At 35.7% G+C, this 14,615-nt stretch overlaps 3 protein-coding genes across 3 annotated transcripts; 2 read left to right on the plus strand and 1 right to left on the minus strand.

Annotated features, from left to right (window-relative positions):
* The first annotated feature begins 1,770 nt into the window (after positions 1-1,770).
* On the plus strand, positions 1,771-3,604 carry LOC136845614 (uncharacterized). Its single transcript, XM_067115775.1, has 4 exons — positions 1,771-1,864; positions 2,092-2,233; positions 2,711-2,839; positions 3,242-3,604. Exons 1-4 carry the CDS (start codon positions 1,821-1,823, stop codon positions 3,347-3,349), a joined length of 423 nt encoding a protein of 140 aa, XP_066971876.1. The 5' UTR covers positions 1,771-1,820; the 3' UTR covers positions 3,350-3,604.
* Positions 3,605-7,496: 3,892 nt separating this feature from the next.
* On the plus strand, positions 7,497-9,623 carry LOC136845615 (uncharacterized). The gene is made up of 4 exons (XM_067115776.1): positions 7,497-7,636; positions 8,051-8,192; positions 8,621-8,740; positions 9,348-9,623. Exons 1-4 carry the CDS (start codon positions 7,593-7,595, stop codon positions 9,462-9,464), a joined length of 423 nt encoding a protein of 140 aa, XP_066971877.1. The 5' UTR covers positions 7,497-7,592; the 3' UTR covers positions 9,465-9,623.
* A 2,353-nt stretch (positions 9,624-11,976) lies between these two features.
* On the minus strand, positions 11,977-13,652 carry LOC136845616 (uncharacterized). The gene is made up of 4 exons (XM_067115777.1): positions 13,544-13,652; positions 13,232-13,370; positions 12,957-13,076; positions 11,977-12,346 (listed from the first exon to the last, which is right to left on the minus strand). The coding sequence occupies exons 1-4, from the start codon at positions 13,585-13,587 to the stop codon at positions 12,239-12,241; spliced, it is 411 nt and encodes a 136-aa protein (XP_066971878.1). The 5' UTR covers positions 13,588-13,652; the 3' UTR covers positions 11,977-12,238.
* Positions 13,653-14,615: the final 963 nt, after the last annotated feature.

The raw sequence follows: 14,615 nt of genomic DNA on the forward strand, positions 1-14,615 counted from the left end.
ATTCTTTACACTATTAGACTGTGGAAAAGTCTCCCTGAGGATGTTGCTCAATTAGAACCTCAAAAGTTCAAGCGAAGAGCAATGTATTACTGTCTTAAACAATTCACCTTGTACTTAGGTATTTCTCTTCTCGGTGTATTTCTTATTATCTTCTGTAAATTCTTTCAAATGAACACCTTATTCTTCGGAAGCTTGAATTTCAAGTCAATGGTCCCTGTAGGCTTGTTCCATATGAATAGGGTCTATCTTCTGCATAATAATAATAATAATAATAATAATAATAATAATAATAATAATAATAATAATAATAATAATAATAATAATAATATTTAAGACGACTTTTTCATCAGAGTGGCCAAGCCTTCAGCATCCTTCAAACTTCCCCAACCAATCAAAAACAATCATCTTACTGGAAAAACCAATCAAACCAGTCTTTAGCTAGAAAAGATTTAGGGATGCAATAAAATGTTCCATAGATTACAGGAGATCGTGATGATTCCCATGCATCTTCCACACCTGCAACTTAACAATAATAACTCTCCATAGATGTGGCAGTGCTGCTAGTTGATGCAGTACATGTGTATTCAATCTTGTCAGCAAAACATCTGTTGAGAGAGAGCGTCAGTATACTCCCTAGACCCAGTGCCGACTCCAGTAATCACCGGTTAGCTATGACGGTGAATCTGGATAAAACCTTACGGCTACGCTATCAGTAATAGTTTCTCATTTGAAAGACTCTAAGACAGTACTTCAAAGTCACTTATGGATGATCAGGACAGTGAGAGAAATAACTGATCGTACAGTGAAACAATTTCTGAGCTTTGTTTGGTACTAATTCTCCAGTTATTATTATTATTATTATTATTATTATTATTATTATTATTATTATTATTATTATTATTATTCATGTACACACATTCATATGGAACACTTCTTAAATACCCTTAACTTGCGAAGCAGCTTCCTCAGAAAAAATGTTCGCAACAACAGAAAATTAGAATAACAAAGCTCGATAGAACGATTCAGAATATCCTGAGATAAAATTCCTATTAAAATAAATGCATAAATATAATTTTCAACAATTGAACACTTACGTAATGGTTACAGGCGTTATGAAAGCAATGGAAGCTGGTCAATCTCTCCGATATGGTACTTAATACTGAATCATCTTTACATTTGGTCTATACATATTGTAACTGACAATGAAATGAAAGACTTATCATTTTTATTCGAGTACCTACTCAATGACCAAATCAGTCACAAAAATATTTTACTTAATCATCATATACAGTATACATGCATCACGAGTAAAAATTTTTCATTGTTGACATATACACCGGCGTACGAGAAAGCTTTCGTTAAGGAAGCTGACTGCATAGCAACAGTAGTGCAATGTACAAGTATGATTAAACTCTGATTGCTAGAAAAAAGCTCAAGTATTAATGGTTCGAGACTACTTTTAAATGTCACTTCCATGTGTGAGACAGGACACTAGCAAAGGGTCCTGCATCTAATTGTTCCATTCCCAAAGCAGCCCGTGATGTTCTAAGTATATTCCTGCAAATCCCCAATAAGCATCAGTTGACCTAAACAGTGTCTGTATTATATCATTTGAGTAAATCTTCTGCATTGTAACTTACTTTACGCAGTGACCCTGATGTTGACCTGAAAAAAAAAAAATCATCCTTGCCGTCACATGCCTAGTTCCCAGATGCAGGACGAGAAAGATGAAAAAATACAACGTTTTAGAAAACACATTTCGTAATCTCGACTATATAAAGTAGGACGAGGAGGTCAAATTCACACTCATCATCACAGCCATGAAGGTAGCACTGTTACTCCTCGGTCTTGCAGCCGCCGTATTGTAAGTCTCTCTCTCTCTCTCTCTCGATTTGACGATGGAAATTTCAGAGGTATAAGTCAGTAACCATCATTTAACAGTCCTCCAATAGTACGTAATGTTCATACCTAGTACAAACCAAGGTCTGTTTACTAGACCTTGGTGCAAACAATGGCCCTTAATTACAAATGCAGAAAATGATTGTTAAGTGCTTAATAGCCTTCTCAAAAACGACAACTAACCCCTTGCAGGGTTCAAGGGGAACCATGGTGCCGATGTGGAGTTTTCATCACTTTCAGCGATGAAGAGGAGATGGTTTATGCGATTGACGACATCGCCATCGAGTCTTGTGATGACGTCGCCGAGACGTGCAAAAATGGTTGCGCCTCTCAGGTAACTCTGCGTTATTACTCTTTCTTTTTTTCCACATCATTGAAAAATGTACCGATTAGTGTTGCCTGCATACAAAGCATTGTTCCTCAGGCGTATTCTCTGATCTTTTATTTTACCATTATAGTCTTGTTGTTCTGCCTGAAGGTAAACAGCTTCTCGAGGTTTTTAATTCTCAAACTATTACTATTCAAAAAAATTAATTGTCTCGCTAATATAAAACGCCAGACATCTGTACTTCATTTTGCCAGACTTTCATTTCTGTTATCATGTTTCACTACATGTTTGTCTGCTGATTTATCTTTGCTTATCTAAGATTTATTTATCACTATTTCCTGTCTTTTATAAATAGGCCTAGTACTTTTGCTGTTCACGCCAGTGGTCTATAGATCCATATGAACGTCACCTCATTTTGACTGATATGAATAACAATAATCTTGATGTTCTATTAAACGACGTCTCTTTCCTTTATTCCTCAAGATTAACGCACTGACCAACAACGGTGACCTGTGGTATGTCACCCCGTCTAACGTAACTGTAGGTCAGATTATCTGCACGAAATTAGCTACCGCACACCACCACCACCACCATTACGTCCACAACCACTATGTAAGTGCTAAAGAACTCAAACTTTTGCTTATGGCATTTCTCTCTATTATAATCTTAATCGATGTTTCCCGTCCAAAGATACTTTTCTTAGTTAACTTTGCCTGAAATTTACTCTGTTTCTTTTCATTTCTACTTGTGAATAATAATAATAATAATAATAATAATAATAATAATAATAATAATAATAATAATAATAATAATAATAAAGCTATGGAATCTTTCACTGAACAATAAGATCAGTCATTTCTCTGTGTCTTCCATCAATAATACATTGTAGTAGTTTTTTTCTAATCTAAAACGCTTTAATTACTGAATTACTGCTTAAAGTTTTTGAACTAGAAATCATTAACCAGTGAATAAGGTTTCTTTTAGTCCACCCTAAAAACAAAACAATAATTACAGGCATATGGATATTATGGAGTCTGCGCCGGCCCTTGGGAATACGCAGAAGTCGTCACCCAGCAGATGCTCTGCTGTGAGGACGGAGAGCACGCCCACTGCATCAGCTAACTCCCAACACCTGCAACACCTGTGCATTTGATCCAAGAGGACACGTGTTAGGGCTATCAGTTTCCTGTTACTGAAGAAGCATAAAATTCAAGACAATTTCTTAGACTTAAAACGGCAGTTTGTTTCATACCTTCTCCAACATAACGCATTGTTTTGATTGGTTCTTGCCAGCAAAGCAATTGGTTTTGATTGGTTAAGGTTTCACTTCATGGCTGTATCTGAATCACAGGACAATAAAGATGCTTCTTAGTCAAGGCTGATCTCATTTCATTAACCCCTCAATGATTCAAATGTAAAATGTTAAATCAAAATAACCCTTTATTACAGTTTGGTCGGATGCATCTCACACTCAACATAGATACAAAAAGAAAAAAATTGTGAAAAAGAAATAAAATCAACAACTGTAACAAAATAAAGCCAATAAATGAATCAACTGATAAACATGTAAATAAATGAAATTTAACTAAAAACTGAGAACTATGGTTTCCCAATCTAAAGTTATCACGGTAAGAAAAGTGAGTGGTAATGGATTACGCTCCTTTTTTTTATGAAGAACAAATATTACCTAACAGATATTGGCATGAAATTGGAGACCCACGATGATTGTGATATTTATTGTCAGTTGTTTATCAATGGAAGCTCAGCGTTAATAAGACGACTATTATTAAAGTCATTATCATTTTCTATACACATTTTCCATACCCGTAGAGGGACTGTCGTCAGAGTGTTAGCATTCCGGTTTTCAGCAAATATTCTGGGATGGGGTTGCTACACCCATGTCCTTTTTAACCCTGGTTGTGACCTCCATAATATTTAATTTATGGTTTAGGTCAACAGGGTCGTGCCCATCTACCTTCCTCCTTCAGGAGTCGAACCTGAAGACCTCTCGCGTGGCTGATGAGATCTCTACCTATCACACTACGAGGCCCATTAAGACTATTATAAATATTATTACAAAAACTAAGCAAGCATTCACACGTAAGAAGCCTAAGGAGCTATTATGATAACAGTAACGAGAGAGTATCACCATTCAAATTTTGAAAGATTAGCAAGAAAGCGTCTAATTAGGAATATTATTTCTATATCAAATGATAATATTAAAATGATTTTTCTTTGTGTTTAGCAAAATACATTTGTCTACAGAGATATTATGGGCTTCCCTTTAGTCTGATGGTGTAGCTAAGGGAAAAAAATCTTCATAAATGACAATACTAAGCGTGTGAGATAAGCATCAGTATTTACACTTTCTTTACAAGCATGCGTTTCTTTAATAGAATTCCGAGATTCTATGAATGAATAACACTCGATATTTTCGACGTCACCATCTTGGCGGTAAACTGAATAATTTCTTTTGGCCTCTCTGTTGATAAATTACATACTATTAGATATTCGCCAGAAACTCGAACTTCTATTGCACTCATAGCAGGAACACCCAACAAGCCACCTCTTCCCATATTCACTCTGTTTGAAGAGGCTATCCTCTAATTACACGTTTCACTGAAGTTTCCTTTCCTCTAATGCCATGCATTGGAATTCTCCTGTTTCTGTTTTTTCCTGATTCTTACAGTCTTTCTTCTTTTAAAAGGCTTCTTCCTTCCTCTTCCTCTTTCTTCGGGTCTGGGCTAGAAAAGAGCACTAATCTGGCCATCACATTTGTTTTTGCTTTAAAAAGAGCATAAATAGAAAAATATAAGTGTACCAGGTATCGGGGAATTCCCCCCCCCCCCTTTTTTTTTACAGAAGGCACAGGTGAAGAAGGGTCTGAACAGTATTTTACAGAATTTTATTCTAATTTTAATCCGCAGTATAAGAACACACCACAGGACCCGTAGATTACTGACTTGTGTTACCACACAACATGCCAGATTTTGCTGATTTCTCATAATTTGCTGATTTCTCATAATTATACAAGGGGCTAGAAAAATTCAGTTGCCTGTGTGAATGAAACGCGAACACTAATAAGGAGATAAGATGAATTAAACTCTTATTATTTTGGCGGCGTCAGAAGGCCTTTTTTTAATGGCCGCATGAGGCATTTTCTTCTTCTTCACCTACTATTATTATGGTTCAGAAGATGAACCCTGTTCATATGGAACGAGCCCAGAGTGGCCATTGACCTGAAATTCAAGTTTCCAAAGAATATGTTCTTTAGAAAACGTAACAGGAAGTAAAGGAAAATAAAGAAAGAAGAGACCACTATTAAAAAGGAAGATAAATTAACAAATTAATAAATAAATATATAAAAATGTAAGTAAATTACTGAAATGCAAGGAGCATTGTACTGGGTAGTCATGCATTGCATCTTCGCTTGAACTTTCGAAGTTCCAATTGCACAACATCCTGAGGAAGACGCCCCATATTTACTTTATTCGGTAAATTAGATAATTATAGCCTATGTAATCAAGACTGAGCCGAAATTCATTTAAGTAAAACTGAAAAGGTAACCATTTTTAATTTCACCAGTAAACCGCTTTGAAGATCACTGCTCTCTCTCTCTCTCACGAACACACAACATATACCATTGAAATCTTTGAGAAAGCAGTCAACTTTCTCTGATGATTACTTAAGCGTTATGTAATTATAGTATTGATATACTTATGTCAAACATTTTATGTAACTCTGCATCTGAGTTTACCTTCAGCGTAGGGTCCACTCCGCTACCTTCAGGAATGAAAACTTATTGTTACTGAAACCCGCAACAGGCACCGAGAGTGCCTGATTTGAGAAAACTATAAAAGCTTGGGACATTTTACGTCGAAAGCCTCTGATCTCTAGACGAGTTCAACATCCAGCTTGTTTTCCTCGTACGTCTGTTGCTGAATATGCTGGAGTTTGATATAAACAAATATTCAGAAGTGGAGAAACGCCTTTATGACAAGCACATGCATCCAGACAGAACAAATCAAGAGAGGATGTGCAGTTAGCAGGCAGGGTTCAATGTAAAGAATACCGGATATTTTGGAAATGCTGAATATATTCTGTTGGCCCCAAACTCGTATTGTCGGAATGATAGTAAGTATTACGAAAAATCTTCTAAAGTTTCGAGTGCTTGCCGGAATGTTATTATTTCAGTAAAAATTTGCATAGTTAATAAGCTATGGGACACATAAAATCTACTCACATAGTTTCACTCAAATTCCTATTGGCTAACCTGGGTGTCATAAGGAACACTTAGGAACTTTCATTCCCTATCATAGTCCAACTGTGCTGCAAATTTCGATCCTTTATCTTCAGAATTGCCAGTTATTTATCAAGGTTAAAGTCTAGAGGGTAATGAGAATAAAAAAAAAGCAGTAGCATTATAGCCCCATTCTGTTCGTGGGATTGAAATGAAGAAAAACACTTATATATCTAAAACTAATATTAGATAAAAATAAGAAATTAGGTAATTAAATGATGACGGGACCATGGAATACAGAGGATTGTTTCCCTACAAAGGGGCCTTTCCATACGAAGTACTAACTTTAATAACAATTGATTACCAGTATATACTCCCAAATACCAATAATGACTACTTGAGGTTACCTTGCACACTCTACTTGCATAAACCATATTCTAGTTTGCGCAGGAAAATACATTCAGTCATGTTTCACTGAATTATTGCATCTCAGTTTCGACTCAAATAAGGTTCCATTAACGTTTCAGCCTTGTTACTGTGCCTGAAGTGTGCCTTGAGTGCGCACGGTATGCAGAACTAAATTTCATTTGCAGCATCCTATTGTTTTCATTCGTTCTTTTCCCTTTTCTGTCTACCTCTCAGTTTTACGATGCTTCATATTTCACCTTCCTTCTAAGACCAAATCCTTCGTGAGAGCCCTATGAGTGTAAATGTGACTACTCACGTTGAGCCAATATGTAATATAATATGGTATACTTATATAATAACGCATATTTCCCCAGTAAGGAAAAGACCCCCAGCTAAAACCGAAAAACAGGGCATCCTATCTCGCAGATGTCAACTTACGAAAGATCACTTACCGAAAGCGGACATTTTCCCACAAAATTAGGTAAACAAGGTCACCTGAGAACACCTTTCGTTTGACTGTTACGAAACGTATGGCGCCAGGACAATGATGCCCATAGCTCGTCTTACTTCGTGCCGTGACGAAAAATGTCCCACTTTTATTATCACATCAACGATCCCGTTTCGAAATCAGAGGTCGACTGGAACTTCGTATTTAAGGAGAGGAAGAAGCATCTGTCCTCACTCTGATCCCAACAGCCAGAGAGAGAGAGAGCCACGATGAAGCTCGCACTTGTCCTTCTTGCCTTGGTTGTGGCCGTAAGGTAGGCAATAGTTAATATTCTATGAACGCAGCATATATACAGTATATATACTGTATATATATATATATATATATATATATATATATATATATATATATATATATATATATATATATATATATATACATATATACTGTATATTTACAGTATATATCAAAATACGCTTTTTGGAGAATAATATCTTATAATAATGAATCAGAGTATAAGACATGAATAGAAAATTTACAAACGAATAAAAGGAGAATCGTTCTGTTTGCAGCAAATATTTCGTCTTTTCTTATATAATTCTTAAACAATCTACTTTGTTTACTAACCCTTTCTCATTAAGCTGATAATACCTTGTTTAGAAGATCCTAGATGAACCACCTTAATATAACCAACGAAACATTTTATTTACTTATTTACCATGGTCAGTGCCCAAAAGGAGCCATGGTGCCGCTGTGGTGCCTTCATCACTTATGACGATGACGAGGCCATGGTTTACGAAGCGCCAGAAATCACCATCGATTCCTGCCAAGACGATGCTAAGGAGTGCAAGACCTCCTGTGTCACGGAGGTATGATCTCTCTCTCTCTCTCTCTCCAATTGCTTTAAATCCTCACGATGTTTATGCAGTCAATTTACGACATAAGTTGACGGCAATTTTAATCTTTGTCCCATTAGATTAATCAGCTACCTATCCACTCTACCTCATGTATATATATATATATATATATATATATATATATATATATATATATATATATATATATATATATATGAGTATATATATATATATATATATATATATATATATATATATATATATATATATATATATATTTCTATATATATATATATATATATATATATATATATATATTTCTACATATATATATATATATATATATATATTGACAGATGGGGAGATAGATTGATAGCACTTATAGTCACTTGCAGATATACAGTTCATTGCGATACTAAATGTATCTTTTCTCTTTGCAGTTGAAGCAGCTCAGCAACGACGGCGACATGTGGTACAAGCTTCCATCCAACAAAACCGTAGGACAGTACATTTGCGAGACTTTGACCGGCCTCCATTACGACTTCGTCCATAACCACATCGTAAGCTTTTTTTAAACGGTGTCCATTTTATTGTCATACATTTTGTTTTTTATACATATAGCTTATCATGTATGTATGTAAATATATTAGAGTAAATTTATGTATGTTGCAGAAGTGACTCTTTAGAGAACGCTCAGAAGAGTTAATAAGAACGAAGTCTGTGTTTTAAAATATATATATATATATATATATATATATATATATATATATATATATATATATATATATATATACATACATATATATGTGTGTATACACACGCACAAAAAAAACATATATATATATGCATACACAAATAACGTGTTTGTAATATACATGGGAATGACAGAGTATAAAAGTATGAAAGAAAGATTCGAAGGAAGGCATGAATAAAAAAGTAAATATTAAAAAATTTAGAATAACGACTAAAGTCTGTTGAGGTGACGTGAAAGTGCGGAAAGAATGGGGAGAAGATAGGGAGGTCTCAGAGGTAGGAGTAGATGGAAGAATGTCAGGGAACATATTCCTCCACCAAGGCATAGATTTCTTCTTTTATATTGCCACAGGTGTGTTTATAATACTTGTTGATTCATCATTCATCTGATTTATAATTACAAAATAATTACAGGTATACGGTTATTACGAAGTGTGTGGTGGCCCGTGGGAGTACACAGGCGTGGCCTCACAGGGAATGCTTTGCTGTGACGACGGATTCCAAGAACACTGTATCAATGAGGAAAATTAAAAGGGATCCTTGGAGAATCTTGCAGGATTGAAAACTGAGATCAAGGAGGATGGAATCGTTACACTTTGTCTAATTTCTCTCAGAGTCTATCGTTATCAGTTGCCAGACTTTATGTAATGGCATTATCTGAGAATTTGAGAATAAAATTGGGATAGACAATATCAGTTTGACTTCAGATCCTTTTGGGTAAAATTTCGTTATCCAAGTGAACATGTGAGTTTCATGACTGGAGAATGTTCACGTTGCTCACTATCGAAAGATTTCAATAACATCAGCTGCGTATATTTACAATCAGCTCAAAACAAACAAACATACAATAGAAATGGAATCCTGAAGCTTTTGAATCCAGTACCTATACAGACTGCAAAGCAAAACCATGAATTTCAAGGACTTGGGAACAGGTCGAGAAGCCGCAATAATTGGAGCATTATATTCCATATTTTGTTGCATAGCTCTTTCATTTGAATAAAAAATTTTGTTGATAGTTTTGTCAGAAGAGTCAGACTGACTATGATCTGTTTTTTTTGGAGTTGATGGTAAACAACCTCAGCTCTTATCATTGAAGCTAATCGTGATTGTGACTTACTAAAGACAACAATTCAAATTCATCGGCCAATCAAAAGCAACTTACAGACTTCAACGATCTGCTTGGTAGATTTTTACCGTTAGCCCCAAAAACATAGACTATACAGTAGTGCTTTCAGATAGCTATTAAGAAACTGAAACAGTATAGTAGAAACACAATCCTACTCTCGTGGCAGTTAATCGTTCACGTTAAATGCAAAATGAATTTCCTGCTTTTAGAAAGGGTCAATGTGGCAGGGGGCTTAGCTGTGTCAAAACAAAGACCATATAGATTAGTAAGTTTCTCACCATGAATTGATTTATATATGTGCAATAATTTACTTAATTATGAATACTTAACGATTCTTGGTGTTACTTCAACTTCATTTTTCCTTTTCCTTAATACCTGAAACTATTTTACCAAATGCTGCTAGAAAACTAAGTATTTGTTATGAACTCCAGCAAAGTTAAAACTATTGATCACCATGACTTGCTTTGCATAATTAGCATTAATTATTGATTGTGAATAAATGACGATGCTTGGCGTTACTTTTCACTTCTCGACTTCCATTTTCCCAGCGCTTGTATAAAATACGGAAAAACTGGCTAGAGTTCGTAAACCATTTGATATATGCAAATATGAAAATACTGTTAATAGATTCCTCAGATATCTTGTTTACATTTTAGATTAGCTGCATTCCTAAAGGGATCTTTATATTTCAGACAAACTTGTTCAAATAATTGTTCCCTTTTTTTCCGAAAATAAATTGATTGTGAATCACACAATAGCCAAAATTTATACATGCAGTGAAGTGAAAGAGCTTGACCAGACGCTAAAAATCTCCCTGAATCACGTGGAATAGAAATCATTGGAAAAATAGTTAGACACAGACGCTGCCCAGAAAAACGCTGTTCATAAAATTGCATTGCCTTCTTCCAGTTAGATAGCGTAAGAATTTCTTCTCATGAGTCAAAGAGGACCGGCATCAAAACATGCCTGATCGAGTCATTTGGTACCTACCAGTGAGGCACCGTGGCACCTCAGAGGCCTATGGATGCCAACGCTCTGCAAAGCACATTGAAGGCAGTAGTTCTTGAAGGGCAAACGCTGTCAGTGCAGGCCCTTGTTAAAATTGATAAATGGATTAAGAGGCTCGGTGTAAACCTCTGGACTTTTCTCATCGACCAAAACAGCGAAATGTAAGAGCTAAATTTCCAAAATATAAAGGAGCTTATGGCAGTTGGTCAAAAAGGGTATCTTCCAGCGCAAGTGTATATCATGTTAAAAGTATATGAAAAGCTAAAGATCCTGGAGGCTTCCGATATGTTAGAGAGGAAGATACTCGGATAATAGCAAACAGAATATGAGCAGCTTTTGATAAACATACATCATTCCTGCAAATACTGGACTCCTTACCGAACAATACTTAGGTTTTTTGTGAGATAGTTCAGGTGATACATTTTCTAAGTACTGTGAAAAGAAACATAATTTGAAAATCCCGCAGCAGTAAGTACTGTATCGTTACTTACTCATAGCCATTGAGCAAATCACGAAGCGATATTGGCTCATGAAAATAGCTGCAATTTGAGAAACATCATCTGCATAATATGCAGTTTATATTTTCTACTACAACGTCTTTTTTTTAAACCTCTGTCTGGAAGCGAGAGTCAATTTAATCTTTCTGCCAAAACATCAACAAACTAACAAATATGTCATAAATCAACAGGTCAATACACCTTGATATTTGTTATATCTCTTAATCCATGGTTTTTTGTCATCTTTTTTCAGATTTTTATGTGAGCTTCAGGATTCCATGCATAACTTTTAGTTAAGAAAGGAGCATGATATCAACAGGGATTTATAAAAAGAAGTGTTAAATGCTTATCACGAGACCCACATCTACATTCGGATGGGGAATTTACACTTAAGGATCTAAAGCAAAACCAATTTTACGCAAGCTATGTTTAATCAAATTCTCAGATAATACCACTGCATGAACTCTACCACATGAAATTCACATTTTCTCGATGGATGTTAAATCAAACCTAGACCCTGAGGATCTCGGAACATATTCAGAGGGGAATTTTGTGAGAGTAGAACTGACCCCAAACTCCTCAAGAGCTCTCTAGATCTCGCTGTTTCTCCCAGCCAAGTTCTCTGAGAATTAGCGACACGTGATCTTCAGGTCGCCTTTCGTCTTTAGACCTAACTAATTGATGCAGTGTTGTTGGATTCCGTCGTCGCAGCAGAGCATTCCCTGGGAGGAAATGCCTGTGTACTCCCAAGGACCACCGCATACCTCATAATAACCGTATACCTGGAATGCAGTAAGCATTATTGCATTGTTTAAACAAATATGAAAGAGTATTATTATCAGAGGTTGTACTAAAACAACCGGAAGTGTTAGTTGTTGCTTTCAAAAGGATAAACACCAGAGAAAAACTGTATATTAGTGTCAAATGATATACCTGCCATTGTAGAAGAAAATAGGTAATTATATTTTATTCTCTTCTTTAGTCAATATTTTCCCAAGGTACCTGCTACTTTATATATATATATATATATATATATATATATATATATATATATATATATATATATATATATATATATATATATATATATATATATATATATATATATATATATATATATATTATATACATATATATTTAATTTAATTAATAAGCTACAAATACTCCTCAACATCGATTTCCCTTTACTTTGGGAATAACTGACACCCAGAAACAGAATGGATAAGTCCTTGTTTCCTTGGTATCATCCCAAATTCGTATGTTTGAATCGCGCCCAGGCCAGATACACTTTATCATATATAGTTCCCTTTAGTGGATGTTATTCCCAAGGCAAAGTGAATTTGATATTTATGAGTATTCGCCTTTTTATTTATATAAGACATAAAAACTTACGTAGTGGTTATGGACGTAATCATACGAGAGGCCGGTCAGAGTCTCGCAAATAGCCTGTCCAACGGTTTTGTTCTGGGGTGTCATGGACCACAGATCTCCGTAGTGGCTGTATTTATTCATCTGAGAACGAAAGAAACAAAAGACTACATTGTATGCAAAAAGACATGTGCTGTGGATATGTACCAGGATACATGAGAGAGAGAGAGAGAGAGAGAGAGAGAGAGAGAGAGAGAGAGAGAGAGAGAGAGAGAGAGAGAGAGAACATCTTGCAGTACCTCCTTGGTGCAGGAATTCTTGCACTGTTTGTGGTCGTCGCAGGAATCGATGGTGACTTCTGGCATCTCGTAGACCATGGCCTCATCATCGTCAAAAGTGATGAAGGCACCACAGCGACACCATGGCTCCTTTTGAGCGCTGAATAAATAAATTGATAAATAAATAGATATAAAAATAAGTAAGTAATTAAAAGGAGCTTAAGTTTTTGAAATACGAGTCGTGTTTTATTCCACATGTAGAAAAAGAATGGAAAAGGACGATGTGTATATATATTAGAATCAACCGGCTTTCATGTTATTGATATAATTTACCAAACAGCTGCAACCAAGGCAAGAAGGACAAATGCGAGCTTCATGGTGGCTCCCTGGCTGTTGAGATCAGAGTGAGGATGGAAGCTTCTCTCTTCCTTTTTAAACTCAGTTCCAGTCGACCACTGATTACGAAAGACCAATTTCGCAAATGTTGAATCACTGGCACCTCCACAAGTAAAAAACCAACCCGTGGGACTATTCCCTGGGTATACATTTGTTTCGTGCCATCCAACAAACTGCTTCTAAGTGACTTTGTTTATCTGATTTCATGGGAAAATGCCCTTGATGGTTAAGTAACTTTCACTGACTCCAGTTCCACTCCATTTTTATGTTAGCTGCAAGATATTTTTATTTTGGAGAAACTCACAAAACTCAGTAGTGTCTTGATAGGCATGTTTAACATTGTTACTGCTACTAAGAATATTTGTGGCCCTGCGTCATCTCATGCATCACGTCTAGTTGCTAGTATACAATTGGTGAAAAGTGGTCACAGCCTCTGTGACATGCCCTCGTTCATAGCTTCTGTGCCATATCCGTGGGTGATGGAACGCTCAAGTAAGCTTTCCTTAACTTTTATCGCTTCCGTTTCAAAAGGTAGACGGTAAAGACTAACCGGAAAACTGAAGCTCTTAGTGGGCACAAAGCAAAGTGCTCTTTGTTCATGTGATCTGTTCTTTGTTCTGATTTTTCATTAATTCTAATTTCAGATCCTTCACTCCTTGCCTCCACCAGCTAATGTGACAATCCTCAAGCCTTTTTTTCTGATATACTGTCCTCTCCAAGTAAACCTGTGTTTTGTTATAAACATCTTATCACTCGTATCGTTGTCGTTAGATTTACTATTCCTTTTCGTATTCTATCTTGAATACTTTTCAAGCAAATTTTGAAATTGAGTCCAATTTCAGCCTTGCAATAGTATCAGCCAAAGTAATTTAAACACATGCAAGAAAGATATAAGAAAAGGTAGTACCAAGTGCATCATGTTGGTAATGGGTTGATTTCGATTCTAAGTACAAAAACCTGAATTCAACATGAATATTTACAACAGACAGAGGCCAAAAGAGGAAAACTG

Source organism: Macrobrachium rosenbergii, chromosome 14, assembly GCF_040412425.1.
Source record: "Macrobrachium rosenbergii isolate ZJJX-2024 chromosome 14, ASM4041242v1, whole genome shotgun sequence".
NCBI lineage: Eukaryota > Metazoa > Arthropoda > Malacostraca > Decapoda > Palaemonidae > Macrobrachium > Macrobrachium rosenbergii.